General features: G+C 37.6%; 1 protein-coding gene across 4 annotated transcripts in view; it reads right to left on the minus strand.

Annotated features, from left to right (window-relative positions):
• Nucleotides 1-18,088, minus strand: part of Aff2 (ALF transcription elongation factor 2) — a 536,897-nt gene that overhangs the window by 185,382 nt on the left and 333,427 nt on the right. For all 4 annotated transcript variants that reach the window (XM_085684655.2, XM_048457673.3, XM_085684654.2 and 1 more), the window contains exon 4: nucleotides 12,194-12,238. In XM_085684655.2, coding sequence (XP_085540781.1) covers nucleotides 12,194-12,238 — 45 coding nt within the window. The remainder of the gene's footprint in view (nucleotides 1-12,193; nucleotides 12,239-18,088) is intronic.

The raw sequence follows: 18,088 nt of genomic DNA on the forward strand, positions 1-18,088 counted from the left end.
TCACATAAAACTAAAACCTTCAATCCCATATCCTTATGCACAATTCATAATTGACATTGGATACTGACTACCTAGACTGTGATCTTGACTCTTTCTGCTTCTGGTTAACTACTAAATTTGCAAACTCCAAGTGTTTCAATTTTATTATCTCTAATGGGCGGATAGTTTTATATTTGCTTTCAAACATTAGTTTGGTGATTCTATTGCTTATTATATGTGAAATTTTTATGATAGAACTAGGTACCTGAAGTGGCATTTCAATTGCATTTTAATAAATAAAGACTGCCTGAAGTTTCACTGATCAGCCTTACAGACCAGGCTATGGTAACACACACCTTTAATCTCAGTACCCATAATGACACACACCTTTAATCCCATTAGCCAAACTAGTTGCCATAGAAACTGGGTGGTTCATACCTTTAATGATGGCAGTGCACACCTTTAATCTGAACACTAGAGAGGATTATAAAATGGGAGGAAACAGCATTCAACACAGTCTCATTTTGAGATTCTGGGAGGCCAAATAGCCATTTCAGACTGAGTTGAGGTAAGAGGCAGTGGCTGGCTGTTTTGCTTTTCAGATCTTTAGGTTGAACCTCAATTTCTGACCCTGAGTTTTTATTAATTGTGCTTTTATTAATCATGCCTCATTTGGCACCCAACTTTTTGGGGCCCAAATTTACAAAAGAGTCATTTGCCTGAGGCTTTCTAGCCTCCAACCCAGGCCAGAGCTGGATTGGAATTCCAGGTCTAGGAATTGGAACCCAAACCTAGTCACCTGGGTTCAGGAGAAAAAGATCACTCCCTATATTCATCTGCCCCTGCCTAGTTTCCTGTAAAGATGGAAAATGCACAGAGAATTTGGATACTGTATGTTATTGTGTTGTCTTTGAATTGTTTGACTGCTGCAGAAGGAACAATTACTGCTAAAAGATATTTGATTATTAATGATGTTGGATTAATTCAACCTATATATTGAGAAAATTCCTTGACTTCAAAATTTAAGTCTAAAGGTATTTTACTTTGGAGAAGAGATTTTGCTTTTGTTTTCACAGGAAGTGAGAGGCTGTGGGATTCTTTGTAGATTAAGAAAAATAAGGTTTAATCAAAATGCCTTGACATCAAAATTTAAGTCAAAGATATGTTACTTTGGAGAAGACGGTTTGTTTTTCTTTCCACAGGAAGTGAGAGGCTGTGGATTCATTCTGGGTTAAGAATAAGTTTTGATCAAGGAAGGCCCCCTGAAAAATCTCCAATGGGAGCAGATGACACAGATGATCCAAACTTACAAAGTACAGATACCAAACAACAAACAAAAACTAAAAACTGGCTAAAGTAAATGTTTGGTATTACTGTGCTTGTATTTTGAACAAGCATATTTCCAATCCTGTGTCAAATAATAGTTAAGTGACCGATTGAGGAAATTTAGTTAACTATTTTGAGACCTTCAGAATGTCACATATTCTTTAGTGACCTTTATGCTATGAGATAAGTAGTGCTAAATAAGTAGTGCAATATATAAATTGGAATTTGTCAAATTATAACATCATTGGCATCACTCAGAGCCTTGATACTAACTCATAAACTTTTAGATTTCCCTTTTCTTTTTCTGTCTTTTTTTTAAATTTATTTATTTATTTATTATGTATATAATATTCTGTCTGTATGTATGACTTCAATCCAAAAGAGGGCACCAGACCTCATTATAGATAGTTGTGAGCCACCATGTGGTTGCTGGGAATTGAACTCAGGACCTTTGGAAGAGCAGGCAATGCTCTTAACTGCTGAGCCATTTCTCCAGCACCCCTTCTTTTTCTGTCTTTATTCTTTTTCTTTTTCTGTCTTTATTCCCCTCAGTCCTCAAGATTGAACCAGTGCTTTGCAGATGCTAAACACCTTCCTGAACTTTCTAAGATATGTATCTCTTTGTTTTAAATTATTAGTCTTGTTAAAATCTCGGAAATTCCCCTGAGTACTTCTTAACTCTGCTGGTTCATTCTGAGACATGGCCTGGAATTTGAAAGACTCCAGTTCTCTCATACTTCTAATGTTTTCACTTTTTAATGTATGTGGAAGTAATGTCATATGGTATGAGTTGAAGGACCAAGGTTAACTAAGAGTAAAGAGAATTTTTGTGATGTTTTCTTACTTTCCAAGAATGATAGGACTTTCCACTTGTAGTGTTATTTTTTATCTCTCATAGTTCCTTAGCTTGATCATATGTCCATAATATTTTTATTGTTAAACTAAATCATAAACTGTGACTTACATAAAATATATATGGAATCTTTAGAACATGACATTTTATACTTAGTTGTTTTATTTTTTTTGATTAATTTATTTGTTTTACATATGAAACACAATTTCCCCTTCCTCCTCTCCTCCCAGTCCCTCACTTTCTCTTCCCCTCTGCTACCCAGTCCTCTTTTTCAAAAAATGGTAGACCTCCCATGAATATCAACAAAACATGGCATATCAAGTTGCAGTAAGACTAAGCACCTCCTTTTGTGTTAAGGCTGGGCAAGGCAACCCAATATGAGAAATAGTGTCCCAAAAGCCAGCAGAAGAGTCAATGATAGCTCCTGCTCCTACTGTTAGGAGTCCCACAAGAGGACCAAGCTAAATAACTGTAAGATATATGCAGAGTGTCTAGGTCAGTCCCATGCAGACTCCCTGGTTGTTGGTTTAGTCTTTGTGAACTCCTATGAGCCCAGGTTAATTGATTCTTTGGGTTGTTTTGCAGTGTCCTCGACCCCTCTGACTCCTATAATCCTTCAACTCTCTCTTTAGAGGGATTCCCTCAGCTCTACCTGATGTTTTGCTGTGGATCTCTGCACCTGTTTCTATCAGTTGAAAGATAAAGCTTCTCTGATGACAATTGGGCCAGGTACCAATCTATGTATTGCAGCATATTGTTAGACATTATTATATTGTCATTGGGAAAAGGAAATAGAAGAGATTTCATGGGTAGACGGGGATGGGTAGGAATGGGAATATGAGGGTTCAGGTTGGTTATAGATGGGGAGAGAACTGGAAGTGATGAATGGAAAGGGGGTGCATCTCAGGTTGAGGTAGAAACTTGGTGCAAGGGAAACTCCCAGGAATCTACAAGAATGACCCTAGCTAAGACTCTAAGCAATAGAGGATATCTAGCCTGAACTGGTCATTTCTTGTGGTCAGGCAAGACTTCTAGTGGAGGGACTGAGTCATGAACCTTGCCACACTACATTCAATCTACACAGTTTGTCCTGCCTATGGGATATACTGGGATAAGGGTGGTGCAGAGATTTTGGGAGGTGCCAACCAATGACTGGTCCAGGTTCAGATCATGCCACAAGAGTGAACCTGTCTCTGATACTGCCTAGAGTGTCAGGACTCAGAGGCTGGATGACCCAGAGACCTAGGACAGAACCACATATTTACTTGTTTTACATTTATAATATGTAAATAATCTATAAGTATCTACTCCAGATACTTATTTTACAAAAAGAAATGTTGCCTAATTGTTGTGTTATTTATAAATAGAATTTTCTCATCTGGACTGGCAGTGCTCCCTCCAAGAACCAAAGACCATGTAATGAAAACCTCAACAACAAGCATGGAATCCCTCATTTGAATTGTTGGTCTACAAAAGACTCACAAAATATTATAGGTTACTGATATTGCCCTTGGTTGTCACCTGTCCTCCAAAAAGTGAAAGGTAAGGTGCTATTGCTGAAGATGCATTTCAGGCACAGTGTTCAGAGGCCTATGAGCTGGAAAAGACCTGATTAATCTCCTTTCTGAGGACTAGCTTTGATAGAATCAGAAGAAAGAAAGCAATTAGCAATTCAACCCAGCTATGATGCCCATGAACCACAAAATTGACGAGCATGGCATGCTAATCCTATGGGTACAGCAGTGGTATGTATACTTTAGAAGTAACCAGCAGCTCATTTATTGGACAAAAGACACACTAAACGAGAGAAATCATGCTTCGTGGTGGAAACCTAGCCAGCTACTAAGGGATAGTGAAGAAATGAGTCTTGAAGAACCTACAATTGTAACTTTAATATAGTTAAACATAGTTAATGTAGTTAATCTTTAACTGCATTCTAAATATTTATCCTTATCCTCACAGATAAATAGTCCTCGCTCTTCATCAAGGAAACTTCTCTTTGCAAAAAATAAAGACCATTTCAGAAAACCACAACCAATCAAAATGCAAAGTTGTGAAGCCCAGTCCTAATGATATGTCTAAAAAACACTCACACACCAAAAGCTCATGGATCATTGCAGAAGATAGGTAGAAAGATTCTAAGACTCAGGATTGGAGAGTTTGGTGGAATGTTAGAAGCTACACTCATAATGTCTAAATAACATGACTTCCTAAATATGAGCTGAACAAGAACAACAATAGTTGTCATACCAAAGTAGACAGGAAAAACCTCACTAGGCTTCAACTCTACAAAAAGAACTACAGGCAACTAAGCAATAATGAGAGTGGGAGAAATAGCCTTACTGAAAGAAAAACATACTAATTGGTTAGCAAATATCAAAAGTTCTACATGAAAACACACATACATTATAAAGATTGACAAGACTATATTTATATATTTAAAAATATATGCATATAACAACAATTAACAAAAACAGAGATGAATTTGAAAGAGAGCAAGTAGGGGTACATGTGAGGATTTCCCAAGAGAGGAAAAGAAGAGGAAATTGTTTAATTATATTTCAGTCTCAAAAAATAAAATATTTTTAAAAGTTGTATTATTTATAATAATATTTGGGATTTGTTTATATGTATTTATCCATACATATATGTATGTCAGCTTGACATCTGGAATTAGCTAAAACCCACACAGCTGGGTATGCTTATGAGGAATTTTCTTAATTTCATCATTGGAGGTAGGACCCTAAATCTTGGTCACACCTTCTTGTGGCAGTCTACATTAAAAAACATAGAAGAAGGAAGTTTTTGGCCTGCTTGTCCTCACTTTCACTGGCAAGTTCATTTACCCTGTTGCTAAGACATTCCTTCGCCGGTATTAGACAGTAGCTCTTCATAATTCCAATGTAGACTGAAGAGCATAAGTTCTCTAGGAATCCTCCAAGACTCCTCACCAGAATGGGACTGCTGCCCGTCTTGTCACCAGAACACCTACCGCATTCTTAGCCTTTCTGTTAGGAGCTATTGTTGTACTACTCAGAGAACAGCCTTTAAGTCACTCTAATTAATCCATATTCCACTATATTAGTTCTCTTCCTTTAGAGAATCCTGACTACCACACACAAAAATACACAGATGTATGTGTATATGTATGTATGTTCACACACACACACAGACACATGCACACACAGATACACACATATACACAAACACACACACAAAGCCTATTGAGTCCATTTAGTGTTGCTTGTACGTATGAATGTGGCTGACCCCAGTGCCAGGCATGGGAAAACTTTCTTTCAAATTATTGTTCAGGGTAAGGGTCCAAAAGACTTCCACAATAGCATAGACTATGACCATCTCCTTTGGCTGCCTCCTAGAACTTAAAGGTAAGACCTTATTGCTGAAGCAACCACGTGTTTCAGACTCAGGACATGAAGAAATTCAGTTGGTACTAATTTGAACACCTCCATAATGCTTTTTATATGTAAGAGAAGGCCTTATCTTTTCTTTATTCTTTCATGTTTCATTTCTAAACTAGAAGATTCCAACCATACTAATTATGAGAAGGTTGCCACTTTGATGCATTTTTTTAGACACTGGTCATATATTTACAAAGTTACAAATAGAATGGCAGACTTATAGAATGTTGGTTCTCAAACAAAAGTCAAAAGCTATTTTTTCTTTAAGACAAACCTAGAACTCTCTTTGTCAAACCAATGCATTGTTTTGTTACCCTTTTCTGTATACAGAAAGAAGTTGCAAATTTTACACATGACTCAAATTCACCTGCTTTCATCCAATTCAACGGAAAATAATGAATCACCATATTCACAAAAAGAAACAGGTTGACAGAAAACAGACTTACTTTTATAGCTCACCTAAAATATATAGGACTCATATATTTACTAAGCTATTTTAGAAGGACCACTCTTGCTCCCTCCCTGGATAGCTAAATGCTCTGTTGCTAAGTTACTGGTATTTGACATCATCTCTTTCCTGACATCTCCCCATGTGTGACAGGTCCTCATGATTCACTGAGCCAGTCACCTCGTTACTCACATTGCTCACTTTCCCAATGATGCCTGTAAAATAATTTAAAATTCACCTCTTATGCTAGCCGTAACCCCCCAGATTGCACATGAAAATATTTAAACTGCTTGACAGGCTACGAGTGCATTTGGAAGCACATTGGATAGCTTACCTTCATTGTTCACAGAATAGTTTTTCTAATTAAATTTAGCTTCCTTTTTTTCTGGGTTGGTTTGTGCTTGAGAAAAGAGGAAATGATTACTGGGAAGCAAATAATGGGTAATATCTCTTATGGACTAATTTGGTTCTATGAATAGCTTGCCTCACATGTGCATGATTCTTATTAATTCCATTAGTGGTTTGAATTAGCTTCAGAAAGGTAGTACTCCATATAATTTACTCAGTCAAGGGCATTTTCACCTGCTGAAAATTTGCATATTTCACAGTATCATTAGGTAAGAGCTAGTCATCAGATTAGGTGAGGGTACAATCATTAGTTAGTTCATTTATTTGACTCTATCAATGTTAACATTAATTATAGTCTAAATTATATTTAGTAATTGTTGTCTTCCTTGGATGGACTATTATATCAGCATTTCAAAGAAACTGTAATCTTAAAAGTCCATACCAGAATGGGATAGATGCTTTTAGAGACAGTCCAGAAGGATTAATATTTAAGACAATTATATAGAACATCTCCTACATGAACTCAGTCTGAACACTATTTATACATTCATTTGACAGGATATAAAATCAATTGCCTAAACATTGGTTAAATCTGTGAGAAAAATTTTACTGAAAGGTCCTTGATTACTCTGTATAATTATGATAATATAATCAAATTTTCTTTCAGGCATAATTGTCTGACCAATTTTATTCTCTGATCCGTTTTATCTTCTTCTTCATGTAGACTTTTTCATTAACCCTGTTAAAGGTTAAAAATAACAAGTAGTGTATATGACTGTCCTGTAATTATTTGGTAAGTTTGTTCCATGGTAGAACTGTAAACAAAAATAGAAAACTAATGAGTAGAATTGCCATAATTTAGTATTCTGTAGAGACACAGATCAGCTGTAATCAAAAAGTGGTGCCCACGTAGGTGTTTACCAATCTGATCCATACGGCAGGGGAAATTGTAAGGAAGTACAGTTTATCAAATACATTTCCTAAATCCTAGCTAGCAAATTCAGCAATTCTCATAAACAGTGAATTACCCTTACAGATGTTTGCCTATGAAATTATCATCTACAGAAGGTACTTTGCTAGGAAACACAATCTGTTCATCATCAAATCTAAGAGACACATGCTATCTGCATTTTTGACTCTAGAAAGGATTTAATTGATAGTTTGTTGACATTTTATGTAAATTCTTGCTAGAAACAAGAATTGTATTGTTGTATTGTTGTATTGTTGCAGAGCAAATAATCACTGAACATTCATCCTTAGCTAGTAGTATTTAGAGCATGCTACTCTCATTGGCTTAATGCTCCCAGAAATGATGACTCTATGATGCATAAAATCCCATAGAGCTCAGAAAAGAGGCTGCTGGTGTTGCCCATATTATTACTTACAAGCTATCTAGGAATCCCTGTATGATAGATGAATTGTAACTGAAAAATGCCATCACTGGGGTAGAGCTATTGTTATATTTCATTTCTGTTTGCGCTAGAGAGTAGCTTGACTCTAAAGAACAAATGGTATACTGATAGAAACAAGCACATAGGCGAGGATGCACTACACAAATGGTTGCCTTCAAGTTTCTGATTTGTAAAATTTATACTCAGCAAAAATATTCTTGCGAAGTACCAAATCCACTTAAGTAATGTAGCTTGCTTTGTGGGATTAAGTCAGTTTTATGATGTTTTGTATCTGGGTGAATTCTAGTGTGTTTGAAGAAAAAATTAAATATGTTGTCATAATTTAATTTGTATAAATTAAGGAAATAACAGCAGGAAAAATACATAATTCACTGGGGACATTATAATATTAACCATAAGGTGAACTGGAGCCTATTAAATAAATACAAATTGAGATAAGCCAAGTGCACAAGAAGTCAGGATGGTTATTGAGACCTGGGGAGCTGTGACTTAGGGCAATGGCTTCCTTTCTTAGAGTTGAACTCTTCTCAGTTATGTAAAATATGATAAACAGTGCAACCTCTGAATGGTTTCCTGAAGATTCAATAAATGCACATAAACGCTGTCCAGATATTACTGTTATTACTTCTTTTATCACTGGTAGTATATTTGCTACTGCTCTCTTTATTATTAGTTGAAATGAGACTTGTAATATTCAAGAATGGCTAGAAAGAACTGTTCTTGAGACTTACTTGCTCAAACTATGTTGTTATCAGTGTTCTTTAAAAATGTAAGGAATGTCAGCCACTGTTTGAAGCAAATTTTTTGATAATTTTGAAGAGATTTTCAATGAAAGCTGGTAGCAGTACAGTTGACAGTTAAGCACTCTGCCAAGATTACTAGATTTAGACAACAAAGAAGACTACATTTTACTCTACTTCTGCCTCATGTAAGCCCTAACCTTGACTGCAGCTCATTTAACCTTGGGGACTTTGATTTACTGGAGTTATGAAGGACCACCTTATTTTCTCAATAAGCATAATAAGGTTGAAGTGATTTGAACTATAGTCACCTACCACAGGAAATTAAGTTACCTATAAGGTCCAGCTAGCCTGTTGTAATGTGACTTTGCCTGCAAGGGCATGAAGTCAAGAAGGAAAATGCTAGAAGGTTAGGCAGCTAGGAGTGCAAAGAAAGGGAAGTTGAAATGCTGTTCTGAAGGGAAGATGAGTCCATTTTCAGAGAAATGGTGAGAAGGGTTTTCAGTGAAAGTGAGTTGGTTTGAACTTAAATAGTATTTTGAAAAATGGGGCCAAAATAGAAAATAGGAGGCAAAGCATTTCTATTTACTGGGAGACCAAAGGGCTGCATGAGGTAGACAGATGGTCTCACAGCTGGCTCATCCAAAAATCTGTTCCAGTGTTTTAATATCTGGTAGGGAAAGAGGATTAGAGAGGAAAGAAAGTTAGGAAAAGCATAATAACTAAAATATACATATTCAAATAGCTTGCACAATGACTACTGTGATGAAACATAACATGTTATAAATGTGGGAAAGAACTTGATAGAGGGAGTGGTTGACAGGGGTGGAAGGGAGATAAGAGATTGTGGGCAAGAAGAGTAATCAGAGTGCATTATATATAATATATAACAAATTGTCAAAGAACAAATATAATTAATAAAAAATTTCTTCCCTGAAAGATTGGTGGAAAGGGGGTAGTCATCCTTTGTGGTTTAGATAAACAGACTGAAGAAAAGCAATGCCAAGAGCAACTGGGAGCCAGTTCTTCCTCCTCAGAGGGCTAGAGTCAGATCTTTTGGCTATACCATCACTTTACCTACGAGAGATGAGTCTGCTTTTCAATCAATTTAGTTTGAAAAGCACAGAAGGTTCAGGAGGAGAACTGAGAAAAGGAAAAGTTACTTTGCCTGTGTTTGAATCAATTTAGTTTGAAAAGCACAGAGGGGTTCAGGGGAAGAACTTAGAAAAAGAAAATATTTCCCCTAAGACGGAGGCAGATGGGGAGTAAAATGGCGAATAGATTTATCGTAGAACAACCTTCAGATAACAAAGGTCCTGAAACAAGCAGCATGTATGTGTGATTAAAATGAAACAAAATCTCACAGCAGGCTCTGCTGTAACATGCAATGTGGTCAATAAAAATTAAGAATTAGTCATACAAACTGTGGAATAAACTTTGGAAAGTTAACTTTTGTTGCATGTATGGGGAATAAAACATTCCCGTCTTCCATTAGAGGAAGTGTTCATTTATAACATTGCTGAAGAAAATGAACAAACTGGAGGCCTGTACAATCAATGCCCCTCTCCCTCAGAAAAACAAATCAAACAACCAAAACAGAAACCAAAGCACCAATTTTTCCTAGATTCTCTTCCAAGAACAACAGACGGACTTTCGTTACTTTTTCCAATGCTGCTATCATCTATGGACTTGTAAAGACAGCCTGCCTTTCCTTCCATGCTTAAGTGAAAATGTGCTGTTTCTCTCAGTGCTCAGACTCTGACAGGTGTTCTAGTTAATTCCCTCACTGTCACTGTGGGAAACACTTAAGCGCCAGGCTGGTCTTCCCCAAAGGGGAGAATTCAACTGTGACAGGTAAGGTGGTGACTCTTAGATGGATCTGGCATTCTGGGTATAAAGAAAAAGACCTGACTGATGGACTTCATTTATGCTTGCCCCCACCCCCTCAGGGGAGTAAGAGAAGTCTGAGGTTAGTATGTCTACTGAGTAAGCCATTTCTTTCATTGTTGCCTTTCTTTAAGGAAGGTGACTGACAGCACGGAAGGGTTGAATGCAATCTCCTGTATCTACTCAATGGGGCAGAGCAAATAGCCAAGCTCCCAGAGTGTATGATACTTGTAGATTTCACTATGATTGCCATGCCTTCTTTCAAGCCCCGGGGCCCCAAGAACTAATAATGAACAAATTGTTAGGTTCTTATCTTACAAAAGTGGCTACTCTATCTTCAGTCTATACACTATCATCTCTAAGTAGACAGGCAAGACCAGTCTGTTTTATGCTCAAAACAAGGTCTTTGGGCTGAAGCAGGTTCAGAGACAGTCGTAGGAGGGGAAAATATTTAGCAAGCCACCTTGACTGTTGGGAGCTTATTGTTCTTCACTATTCCTAGGTGGCATGTTAGCAAGGATTGGTTCAAACACTAGGATGCTGAGAAATAGCTTACTCAGGAACCTGTGCTAATGAGAGTTATACTTCATATTCTTAGGTGAGGGAAAGGGGTTACTAAGTTTTCACTGACATAGACTTTGTCTTCTTTTCTAGGCAGAAATCCTGCATGGTTTCCACATGCCCACAATGGTCACCAACTAACATAATAATGAACATTTATATACTACTTGATAGTTTATGAGAGAATTATGGTTTTATAATCTTTGACAGACAAAGGAGGGAGATTCAGAAAGATGAAGTCATCTGTCCAAAGTCACAAAGCCACAAAAGTGGCAAATGGTCAATCCAGAGCAGGAACTTGCTCCTATTAATCATCTTCTTGAAATACTATATTAGCATATAATGCCAACCAGCAGAGATAATAGGTACGTAAATTGTTCTTACTTTTGTTATTTTTTAAACTGGTATGTTGACTTCCACGAAGGTTCTGCCACACATTTCCACTTTCTTCTTCCCACTCTCGTAAGCAGGAGTGCCTGCCCATACATGCCATGACTTGTCAGTCTCCCCTTCCTCTCTCCCCAGCACACCACCCACAGTCTCCAGAACCATATTGCATTGACAGTTTGTTTCTTCAAAGCTCTATGAGGAGCCATCAAGAGTCAGCAGGCAGAAAGGTGAGGATTGAGGTTTGCTGCTTGAATAGGGAAAGTTTCCTAAAGAAGGTGAGAGGCATTCCTGTCTAGGACCAGTGACAAAATTGCCACCATTTTAATGATATTAGAGTGCAGATTGATGGGAGGTATAAAATGAGGCAGGCGATAGAAGCAGGGGAGAATGGATGTTGAGTGCAAGCATTCCTCATTATCATACTTCTTGAAACAGAAGAGTACTTTCGACAATTTAAACAAATACATTGCTTTGTTACCACCAATGGGAGTTAGAATTATCTCTGACTCTTTTGCCTGCTCTTGGGATTCTTTTCCTCCTGCTGGGTTGTCACGTGTAGAAGTGATATGATGGGTTTGGCTCAGTCTTAATGTATCTTATTAGGGCATGTTCTGTGGGTTTCACTGGGAGATCTACTGTTTTCTGAAGGGAAAAGGAGCGAAGAGTGGATCTGGGAGAGAGAGGAGGGTGTTCTGGGAGAAGAAGGAGGGGAAACTGCAGTCAGGATGTAATGTATGAGAGAAGAATAAATTTTTTTTGTTTTTATTTTTTTTGTTTGTTTTTTGTTTGTTTGTTTTTTTAAAGATACAGAAATAAAGGTTCAAACTTACCCGCAGGATTTCCTCAACACAGCTTGGATCACTGGGAAGGCTTACCTAAAATAAACAAAATGCAATAAACATAACTAAGTTCCACTCAGCGAAGCTTACCATACAGCAGTGTTCACTGTGGGATAAGTCATAAAGGCAGGAGAGAAAAATGAGAAACATTTATTTTCCCTGTTAAATACAAAGCAGCAAGGTCTCCAAATGGCTAGTTTGGCTTTGCTTTAGTGAAACAGTGAAATCAAGTGCAAGGTGTGGAAAGAAAGTGATTACTGATGTGCTATAGGAAACTGAGCTGTTTTCATCCCTTTCAGGTTTATCCAAATAGTGAACTTGACCTTGAGATCCTTCAGTTTCTCAACACTTGAACATAGTTTAGCATATTATTACATTTAAAGAAGAGAGCTATATAAAAAGACTTCTCTGATTAAAATGAATTCCCCTTCAACTCGGGCAGTCAAATCTGATGCCTATACTTTTTTGATGCAAAAAAACGAACTGAATTCCTGTGAGTACTGCAGATTTGCTTGACATTTAGAGGGAATCTCAGGCATATATAGTAAGGGAATTCCAGGAACCATCTTTCCTTCTCTCTTTTTCCTGTGACACTTGCTTGATCAATCAAAATCCCAACCAAACACGAACATGCTGAAGACATGATGTATGTCAAACAGATAACATTTTTCTCCTAGGGCTTGGCAAGCAGCAAATGCAATGATCCAAATATCAAAGTAAGATAACAGCTCCACTGTGGTGCATGATGGGGGACTTGGGAGTAGAACTATCTATCACCTGGTAACCTGTTTACCAATCGGAATGTTACTTGTGCAGCCTAAGCAACTCCTAAACATTTCCCTTTTCTGCCCTTCAAACCTTCACCTTCTCCGGGATTAAAAACACATCTCTGGTGTTCTGGGGAGGAAAACAGTGGTTATCTCTCATTAACTGTCAAGTCTTGGCTGACGCCCATGACTTGCCCTGCAAGGTCCTGGAGAGCAGGCTTGTGTAAATGTTTGAATGCTAAGGACTGCTTTGAGGGATGACAGAAAAATTTCTGCAGTGTGAATACTACTACAGTATCTGTGAACCCCAGACCTGCTGCAAGACTGGTTCATCATTATGCTCAGATTGCAGATAAAGTTAAAGAATATTTGAGGAAATCTAAAGTGGACTATGGCACCAGATTTCCTCAACCTTAAAAAATGTACAGGATTTCATATAAATATCCAAGTATTATAAAATTCATTATTGAACATCCATTGATTTCCATCTGAATTTATTGAATTTCTTCTACATGTAAGGGTCCCTGCTGTGGGAAGCATAAAATCCCAAGTAAGGGAGACAGGCCTTAAGATGGTCTCCACACATACTTTCAGGATACACTTGCTATTCTAGTATAATTATTAACTCTTTTCCCTTTCATATTAAAAAATGTTCCATTTTGGATGACAAGTTATATAGACATCCTTCCTAATGTAATAATACTTGAATATGTGGTATAAGAGACAATACAAATCAAGACAAAAATTGGCTATGCACACATTATAAAGAAACATAAATTATAACTTTCAAATAGGGACTCACCAGTAGATTGGTCTAACACAGTTAATTCACTCTTTAATCTATTCAAGAAATATGTTTTTTTTATTTTTTTGTTTGTTTGTATCTACAAAAAAATCCTGTTGAGATGGAATGGAATTTGCAAGTCTATAGATGAGCAGGTGTACAGTGGACAGCTACACTGTGTCGTCTTTCATCTGTGCACATACTCTGATTTACTTGAGTGGTTAATAGCTTCCATTTGTGGTTTTCATTTTGTAAGCATTTAATTTGAGGGACATAGTCATAAATAGTATTTTATTTTTTAATTGTTTATGCTAAATTTATGGACATTTATTTTTCAGTGTTAATGCTCTGTGATGATATAGCTAAACATGTTTTTTTTGGTTTGAGAAGATTTTTTGTTTTGTTAGCTTCAGTTTTTTGACTCTTTGTGTTTTCTGTGTACATAGTTGCTGTCTGCTAATAGGAACGATTTCCTCCCTGACTCTGTGCGTCTTGTTTCTTTTTCCGGCTTATTGCGTTGATTAGAACTTCCACTGTGATCTTGAATAGTGCCTTGCCTTTTTCTCATCCTAATGGAGAAACTTTTTTGGATTTTCAAGACAGGGTTTCTCTGTGTAGCCCTGTCTGAGAACTCATTCTGTAGACCAGGCTGGCCTCGAACCCACAGAAATCCGCCTGCCTCTGCCTCCAGAGTGCTGGGATTAAAGGAGTGTACCACCGTTGCCTATCAGAGAAACATTCATTATTCAAGAAATATGTTTTTGAAGGTTAAAGTATTCTTCATCAGGCCGGTGGTAAGCAGAAAGGCAATAGTAAGCAAAAGAAGGCACAATGTTCTTCCTCCTTGAGCTGGCACGCTTGATAGGATGGTGAAGAAGAAGATATTCAATATGCAACTATGACACTGGGCTACAACATGCTGTAAAGGAAACCGGTCCATACACACTGTCTCTAAAACATAAGAGGCTCTATGTACAAGTATGTATAGGAAATGATCCAATCCACATTCCCTTCATGTAGTTCCATGTTGTAAACCTAAGGTTGTGAGAAATCTGCTTACAGGTTTGGAGTCAACATGATCCCAAATTTCTTGATCCTTCAATGTGGGTCTTTATTTTAGAATTAAAGTGTTTTAATTTTGTTTGTTTTATGTGTATGAGAGTTTTGTTTGTATATATGTATGTGCACCACGTGTGCCTGGAGCAAATGGAAGAATGTGCCCCATCCCTTAGAACTGGAATCACGATGGGTGTGAACAAGATTGTGGGTACTGGGAATTGAATTCTGGCCCTCTGTGAAAGTGATAAGTGCTCTTAACAACTGAGTCATATCTCTAGCCACTACTTTAGATTCTGATTTTTAAATTGACAACTACTGAAAATGCACAGAATATGTATTTTCTGGTCTAACATAATATTATACAACAGAACTTATAATTTTATTTAGTGATAATTCTTAGCATCAGACAACATTCCTACTAATTGCTCAGTGATCCAGCAGTTGTGTTTTCAAGATGATTCTTAAACTTCCAATAAATACCTTTCCTAAACATGAATATTCAAAGGGTTGTAATGAAGACTTAAATTGCCATTGTTCCACAGTATCAGTATGGACTCTGTAGACTAAATATGTATGGGCCAAGCCCCCACCATACCTTTGCTTGTTTTTTTTTTTAACAACAAACATATTAATACAAATTTTGAAGCTAAGGAGGATGAAAACAACAATATTCACATATAGAAAGAGTATTCTCCTATGAGTCAAAAGCTTTGGGTAGAAATCTTGGTCCTAGCTCACAAGAGTCAGATTTAGTAACTCCTATCAAAGTTTCAGCATTTATAACCATAAAATATAATTTAATGTAAAATATAAATATTAGTAGCTGATCCTTTCTAGTCTCACAGGGTTCCTGTTTGTAGCAAATGAAATAAGAGAGGTCGAGTGTGCTTTGTAGCTTCAAAACTACACGTACTAAGTCAAACCTTTCTCGTTCAATTCCTCGTACTTCTGTTATTAAAAGTGTAGCTAAGAGCTGCCTATCATCAACTGCAAATATCATCCCTCCATTTAGAATTACAGATACTCACTTCTTTATGGAAGGAAATTCTGTCAAGAAAAAGAGATGTAGGCACTGAGACTTTGCAGCAAATCAGATAATGACAATCAGAGTCAGATTTGAGAACTGTACAGATAAATCTATATGGACCCATGCCCAGTGTTTAGATATGTTCCTATCCCCAAGAAAACACTGGAATCCAGTATTCTTGTGAAGTCACTACTCCTGCAAATTTATCTAGTTCAGCCCCACAACTGGTTTTTCTCCAGGCAACTCATATGTACCTGGAAGGGCTTCTTAACCAGTAAAAGACTTCCTGTGTATCTGGAACAGTGTTGGGCATGGAGGCTTGCAAAGACAACTGCTGTGAGACCAGGTCTGTCTCTCAGAGTTAAATGTCTAGACAGGGCAGGAAAACAAACAATTAGAGACCCACTGGGACATACATGGTAAGGTAGTCTTGACAAGGGTAATAGGATCTCATTCATTCATCAGATCTCCCATTTCCTTCTTTGGACAAGGAATCCTGATTGAGCTCACACTGTGCTCAGGATGGTGCCAACGAGGGCAATTTAAAGACAAAAGATACTATCACTCTTGCCATGAAGACTCCATTCAAATAAAGGAAGAGAGAAATTGTATTTTTACAGGGGAAATAGGAAATAGAAACTGGGAGTCTCATTAAAGTGCCACAGAAAGAGTACTTACTAGGTTCACCGAAGGAGCCATATCCAATGGAAGCTCCAAGTCCTTAAAGTCCTTACTGTATTCTTCACACCATATGGGAGTAAGAGGTCAGATATAGGACATTGCTCAATAGTGCTGGGGCCACCTGAGGCTACTTTAGTCTCTAAGCCCCCTACAGTGCAGTTACTCATTGGGGTCACAGTACACACTGGAAGAAAGCTGCACTAAGACCAAAGCTGGATTTTGTCTTAAACACTCTGTGTCTCAGGCAAACCACCCATACCTCCCCTAGGGATTCCAGAGGAGTCACTCACACAGGTGTGAAAGAAAGTGACAGAAGAAAGTAGTGGTGGTACTAGGATCAGAACTGCCACACTGCTACTTAGTTCCAGAACCACCTTCTCTTCCTTTTGAATCCATTCTTGAATATTCAGATAGTCCACAAATCACAAGTTAGCCACTCAGATCCTTTCTAATTCCCCTCCATTCCCTCCTCTAAGAGAAGAAAGTCAACGGCACAAGGAAGAAACACAGGAGCTCTCATTCCTGGCTAGAGAGGACCCTCTTGTGCTGGGCAGGGATGTGATCTCTGAGGGCCAGGAAAGGGAGTTATATGTCATCAAGCAGGAGGTGAATAGCTGGATAATTCTCACAAGTGCCTACCCTCTGTGAATCTAACACTGCAGGCAGTCACCCCAAGAAACCACAGAGAGACCACACACAGATCATCTGCCTAGTGATAAATGGATATCTTGTGAAATAATCAGGGTACCTTTAAATCATCAAATTTTCAATTAACTGTAACAACAATAAGAGAATTGCATAGGATGTTTTAATCATTTTGAAATTAATCAGTTTGGAGCATCCTTCTTGGTGATTAGGGTAATACAAGATTGATGTATGAGAGTCTTCTATGTATCTGTTGTTTCATTGGTTAATTAATAAAGAAAACTGCTTGGCCTGATAGGTCAGAACATAGGTAGGCGGGGAAGACAGAACAGAATGCTAGGAAGAAGGGAAGTGCGTTAGATGCTTTAACTCTCCTCTCCAAGATGGATGCAGGTTAAGATCCTTCCCGGTAAACCCTACACAGATTATTAGAAATGGGTTAGATCAATATGTAAGAGTTAGCCAATAAGAGGCTACAGATAATGGACCAGGCAGTGTTTAAAAGAATACAGTTTCCATGTAATTATTTCGGGGGTAAGCTAGCCGGGATCTGGGCAGGAACACAGCCCGCTCCTTTCTTTTACACAAGATATCAAAAATAGCCAGATTGTGGCATTGGGAAATATAAGCAACAACTAGAACTAAAAGAAAACATGGAGATTAGTGTAAAGCATTAACAGACTAGTGATCATCGCATGCTTAACTCATAGGAGTTCAACGTGAGCCTCTAACTGCATTATTGCTAAGGAATTGTGAGGGAAGAATAGTCATTTTTTTTTGCCTAAATCATAGCACGATTGTAACATAATACATGGGAATCAAAGATTACTACTCTGGGAATACTCTACCTTGACAAAGTTTTCTCAAAATAAAGTATAAAAAAATGTAAGTTTAATTATAAATTAAATAACTGGCTCAGTTAA

This window comes from Myodes glareolus, chromosome X, assembly GCF_982192425.1.
Source record: "Myodes glareolus chromosome X, mMyoGla1.1, whole genome shotgun sequence".
Taxonomy (NCBI): Eukaryota; Metazoa; Chordata; class Mammalia; order Rodentia; family Cricetidae; genus Myodes; species Myodes glareolus.